At 30.2% G+C, this 6070-nt stretch overlaps 1 protein-coding gene across 4 annotated transcripts in view; it reads right to left on the minus strand.

Annotated features, from left to right (window-relative positions):
- Positions 1-436: 436 nt before the first annotated feature.
- Start1 (Steroidogenic acute regulatory protein-like) overlaps positions 437-6070 on the minus strand; it is a 9471-nt gene continuing 3837 nt past the window's right edge. For 2 of the 4 annotated variants that reach the window (XM_026817951.1, XM_018033635.2), the window contains exons 3-12: positions 4354-4620; positions 4197-4277; positions 3973-4050; positions 3826-3879; positions 3621-3753; positions 3327-3547; positions 3092-3244; positions 2912-3016; positions 2656-2831; positions 437-2563 (exon numbers count right to left, since the gene is read on the minus strand). In XM_026817951.1, coding sequence (XP_026673752.1) covers positions 2359-2563; positions 2656-2831; positions 2912-3016; positions 3092-3244; positions 3327-3547; positions 3621-3753; positions 3826-3879; positions 3973-4050; positions 4197-4277; positions 4354-4584 — 1437 coding nt within the window. In that variant the 5' untranslated portion in view covers positions 4585-4620 and the 3' untranslated portion in view covers positions 437-2358. Of the gene's footprint in view, positions 2564-2655; positions 2832-2911; positions 3017-3091; positions 3245-3326; positions 3548-3620; positions 3754-3825; positions 3880-3972; positions 4051-4196; positions 4278-4353; positions 4621-4698; positions 4825-4883; positions 5485-6070 lie in introns of those variants that run through there. The other 2 variants (XM_026817952.1, XM_026817953.1) reach the window with 2 other exon arrangements.

Below are 6070 nucleotides of genomic sequence, written 5' to 3' on the forward strand. Positions count from 1 at the left end.
TTACATAATATGGTGAATTAAATATAACTGCAGTTTTTAACTATTTGTAATAAAAAATGTGCTAATAAAAAGTTTAATGGTATAATTCATACACATATGTGGATGATTAAAATTTCGAAATTATTTTATAATTTCCCGTAGCGCACGAATACTAAGATCACCTTCGATTCATTATACGGGTAGAATTCAAATGTTAGTAGCCACTATACATATTATCATAAATGGCTGATAAAAAGATGCATCTTTAGGTGGGACGCATGATAATCTAACTACTTATCAAATAATAATGAATTAAATCCACAAAACATGGATTTACATTATTAGAGAATGGTGCATTTTCTGGAAATTACAAATGAATAACAAAAATGTAATTTATTTTTCGCGTGCATAAAATACTGCGAGAAACTTTTTGGATATTAAATAAATTATAATTCCATTAGATCAAGATTATTTTTTTAATAACATTGCTTATTACTACTATGTACAATTAGCATTTTTTGACACAGGCAATGTTGTTTATTTAGGCCAATTTTATAAAATCAAACATACATGATTTACGATTTACATTTTAGTCGTAGCTTGTTTGTACTCTACACTTTTATAATTCATTCGACAGGTCAAGGTAGCAGGAAGAATAAAAGATTCATGTATAAAGAATACAACGATCACAATTACTGTTTGATATTGAATAATAAATGTTCGTTATTATCAGGGACATATTTGAAATGTGCTAAATCATTATAGTTCGCATCGTTAATTATTCCTTATTTTCAGGTATCTTTTATTTTATTCTTCCTTGTATTGTACACATTTACGCTACTGTATCTCATGTTTTGTTGTTCAATTATTGAACGTAAATGGAAAGTCATACAATATTTGAGAACTCCGACTACGGCCTTGGTTTTCCTGCCTGCTTTTATACTTCCTGGTTCTTCGTCTTCGTTCGTTATCAATAAAGAGAAAATATCTGACTAGCGAATCATCATTAATATCATATCATATAAATGATATATCATACAGGATTAAAGATTCTCTTCCGTAAATAAAAACATAGTTTATAGATCTTCCATTACAAGTACATAATATTATATTACTTAGCAATTTGATAATATTGCGAATGAAAAATAATGGTTTCTACACTAAAGTTTGAAAGAGTGGACGTAGGGCATTATATTTTTGTAAAGGAAGATGGTTTAACCCTTATAGACAAAACTCCTCTTTATGGACAGAATAATGAATCAACATCTATACAATTTTTAGGAATGAAAGAAGGATATAGAACAAGTGAATCATTTCATTATACACTTTAGAACTTAGTATATAACACGCGGATTTTTTTATAAAAATATTTCTGTTTGTTGCCACATTCTGTTACCTTTGTTCAATACTTTTTTCGATATGTTGACTACTACGTATCTATGCACAACAATTTATTAACTTTGTATCCAAAATCATGACGCAAGCAAGCACAGTCAGTCATACATACATACGTGTACCGTAATGAAATGCATGTCGTAGGTGTATTGTAAGTGTATTGCAATTAATTTTCATTAAATGTATGTAAGCTATATATATTTACATACGTGACTACTTAAACCTAAATTATCTAAATGAAGAATATGATCATCTTGGAATAATGTTTTTACAGTAAAAATCATTTCACTTAGAATCGTTTTACATTTGGAGCTTATCACATTTACATTAATTGAGATCTCAGAGAACGATGAGTAAATCGGAACACACGATAAAACCAATTAAATGTTAAAACAAACATTATTAATAGTCCAGACAACCGGTTAATGGAAGAATATATAAAATTTCATCAGAATAAAATTATTCGCAAATATTACTTAGAAATTTGCGATACAAAAATTGAATCATGTTTTGTCAAAAAACAAATTAAAATGATGAAACACGATATTACATGTATAAATCCTTGCTTATTATAGAACATTTAAACTTATCTCGATTAAGAAAAAGTACCATTTTATCGAAAATAAAAGATAAATTATTTTTGACACGATTTACAAATGGCGCATATCTCTTAACATTTATTGCTGTTTACGAAATAGAAAGCGTGTAAAAAAAGTCTTTTACCATTCTTTTGTCAGTCTATCAGCTCTCCAACAAAAAACATTCACAGACTCTTTCTACATTTGTCGCTATAATATTTTACACTAATATACATAACACATGGAAAATATAATGGAGACAGCATACTTGATTTGATCGTAAATTGCGATCTTCTTAAAACGTCAAAAATATCGCAAAATGTCAGAATTATTTCGATTATGCAAATATAACTGGATAATTATGAAAGACCATGGCTCTTCAATCATGTTAAAAGTGTTAGTTATACTAAGGATCTGTTGAACTTCGCGTCTCGTCCATATATGTCCTAACGTAAAACATGAAATCTGTCAATGCGGTGGACATAGACTTATCTACAATTTTTTGTGGGATCCAGCCCTTTAAATTTGTATTAATAATCCATGTAAATCGGCATTTGTTATCTTCATTAGGTAATTTTTCCGCAGCCCAACAGCTTAGATTGTTCTCAGCCCTTGAATTAAATATATAAGTACATACAAATATAAATATATAACATATATAATTTTCCTTTCGATAACTTGAAAAGTCGTATTTCGATCATACCTGACAACATTGCGGCGATTTGGTAACGATGTAAAAGGCACTGACGTACCAATATTGATATAATAGTTACCGTATTGAATACGATGTCTTAAAATGACAAAATCACGAGCGCCAATAAGGCCTCCTCCTTGAGCACTCGTGGCTTGATAAACAATATCCGTATTCTCGTCGATGTACTAATTAAAAACAATATTTATATTCAAAACATAATTTTAATTAGCATATAAAATTTAAAAGGAAGAAGGAGGGATATTACCTGTAACTTTTTCGATTCTGTGACGAGTCTGTTCCACGTGGGAGATGTCTCAATTTCATCAAATAGTCGATTTACCAGTATACTAGGTTGGGCTTCAATTATTCCCTTACAAAATTGTATTCGATCAATAACATGGAAAAAAATTATGTAAGATATCGGACGTTCAATATTCCAACTTACTACTATTTTTAAAATTTTTCCTTCTTTAGGACGGTCCATGTAAAATATAATATCACCATTCGGCATTATGTTCTCAATTTGCCAATCTTTTGATTGTAACAAATCATTACAATTTTGCACTAACACATTTGCCTTTCTTTTATAATCCTCTATCTGTAAATGTATGAAAATCGCTGTTAAAAGACATGATACACCGTCTGTTTACAATTCTAACTAATTCCGTATTTTCATTTACCATTTCCGACGTAAGTCTCGCTAAGGGCTTAGATGGGAACGCCTCGTTTGCTTTCGTCCATCTAGAACCGCTTGCTCTTCTGAAACCATCTTCCTCGTGGTCAGAATGATCTGGAGAATCCATAGGTGTGAAAAAGGTACCAGTAGGGTCAACACTGCTGTGTTGTCGCGATTCCGAGGTAACGCCTCGAAGAAGCGGTTCTCTTTCATTGTCTACGAAATCTGAAACGAATGCAATATTTATTGTCTGTCCCAAACACAAAATGCTTTAAGGAATGTTAATAAAATATAATACTTCTAATCCAATTTCTAGCTTGCATTTCTTGAGGTATCACGCGAATATCGAAGAACCAAGCTTCCACCCAAGGTAATATGAATGAAGTAAGAATAAGGAGAACTTGAAATACAGGTTGACTGCATATCGACCACTGAAAATGGAAGTTACCAAGGAATGAATTTGTTCTATTATATATACTTGACGCTTAATTTACAACACTTACATCAAAGAGAAACACTTTACCGATTAAAAAGGCACATGTAATGGCAGTTGTCAACTGTAACAAATAGCATACATTATTAAACAAGTACATATCTCTTTACAATAAATAATATAAAAAACGATTAGTTAAGGAAGCAGTGACACTTACGGCAACTATAATCCAATGATTCAGTTTAAGCAGCGCGTAGAATAACAATAATATCGTAAATCTGCAAATCGCTGCCATCTGAGAAGATGAAACTCATCAAATGTCTATTTTCGATGAAAAATTACGACAAGCAGAATATCATATCTGATATTGATTTATTGCTTCCTCGCAAGTAATAGCGTAAAATGTCGTTGCAAGCAAAATATAAGCGCACTCGTACTTACCACAATGTCGAAAAGCGAAGTTTTTATATGATAATGGACCACTTGCGTCATAAAGGCGGATTCCAAACTTTCGCCAGCAATCTAAAAATATGTTTCGGATAACGAAAACAATTTCATTGGACACGAACAAAGGATAATATTACAAAGTAAAACTTACCATTGTACAAATAAGCCACATAAGAAATATTAATAGAAGATCGAATGTGACGAAGAGGCAAAAGAAACGTCTGACATTAGACATTCTCTCGTTGTGCACGGCACCTGCGATAAGATCATTCAGAATCATATCCGGTATTATATTCCTTTGACTATAGGAATTCTGCGAGTTTATAGATCCGGTTAACAAAGACTCAGCAGCCGCTCTAATTTCTCTCTCGTTTTGTGCCATGCTACCAACGTGCCTTTTAACGTCCAATTCGATGGCCTGAAATGAAAAAAATAATTTTTAAAAAATAATTAAAACCGATCGGTGCTAATCCAAAATACATTAGAAGTGTCGTACATTTCTTATATTTTATCTATAGAAAATCATGTTATTATCATCTGTTAAGCTTTTCTTTAATTCTTTCGAATGAACTCTAACATGTGACGCTTAACTTAAGTAGCATTTTAATTCTAATCAATTGCCAAAGGATTTTCCGCAGTAGATATTATAATTAGAATAAATGAAATTAATGTTAACTTTACCTGTAAGTAAGTAAACAAAGTATTCAAGTAAACTGTGGCATTAAGATCACAAATGAATTATACCAAAAGTGCATAGTGGTAAAAATCAATTCCTACCCATATGTGAGGTAAAAAAAAGATTAGAATATAATTTGTACATTGTGTATGATATCAATACGTTTATTTGAAGACGCGAATAACGTAATATACATTATTACAACAATAATGCACTGATTTCAGAAAAAAAGATCGGCACGAGGCTATAGAATTCTAGAGCTCTGCTTCACTTTGTTGTGATCCAAAAATACCGACAATGCGATAGCAAAATTTCCAGTATATCTTCATTATTTGCATCACGTACATCTTTTTTATTTATGCACCTTTACATTATGTTATCGCTCATGTAAAATAAATGTTTTTATTAGCAATTCCTAACAATTCTTATTCAACTTATTTATAGCAACAATTCAACAATAATTAGTAAGTTTATTTATATATTTATTGATTTTTCTACAAGCGCAGTGTATTATCGTTTCTAAAGATGTCATCTAATTCGACTATCAGTAAACAATATTTTTTTTTTACATAAATCAGTATCACGTTTTCAATCGTATGATGTCGAGAATTCATTTAAATTTTTATATTTAGTATATATACTCATATTTATGAATATAATGGAATGTAATTACATGCCATACACAAATCTAACGCGTTTCATTTTATTAACTACATATTTAAATTGCTTTTGACTAAATATTAATTCGATTTTTCCAAAAAATGATATTCATTTCATGTCTATCTTATGTACTTCGCAATATCAGTTTACAAAGAATCAAAATGTACAATGGACATTAAACATGTTAATCTCTGATGGATATCATGAATACTTCGTCGTATGTGTACAGAATTTAAAACGATAACCTACTAACAAATGAATTTTTTATGTTTTAGATACGTATGCACGTAAGTGGGAAATATTTTATTAAAAAAATAACGAATTCGTATTTTCATACACAAAATACTTGACGTAAAAGCAAAATGTATTCCTAATAAAGATTAATACGTATTGTACAAATGTGTATTTGATATGCTTCTTTGTAGTCACTTATGTGTCTCTTATAAAGAATTTTCTCTCTATCAATTGAACATAAATATTTTACGAGAGATTTCTTCTCTTATTTTATCATATCTGCCAAAATATATACAAT

The sequence above is a fragment of the Ceratina calcarata genome, unplaced genomic scaffold (assembly GCF_001652005.2).
Source record: "Ceratina calcarata isolate Rehan_Ccalc_2016 unplaced genomic scaffold, ASM165200v1 scaffold72.2, whole genome shotgun sequence".
Lineage (NCBI taxonomy): Eukaryota > Metazoa > Arthropoda > Insecta > Hymenoptera > Apidae > Ceratina > Ceratina calcarata.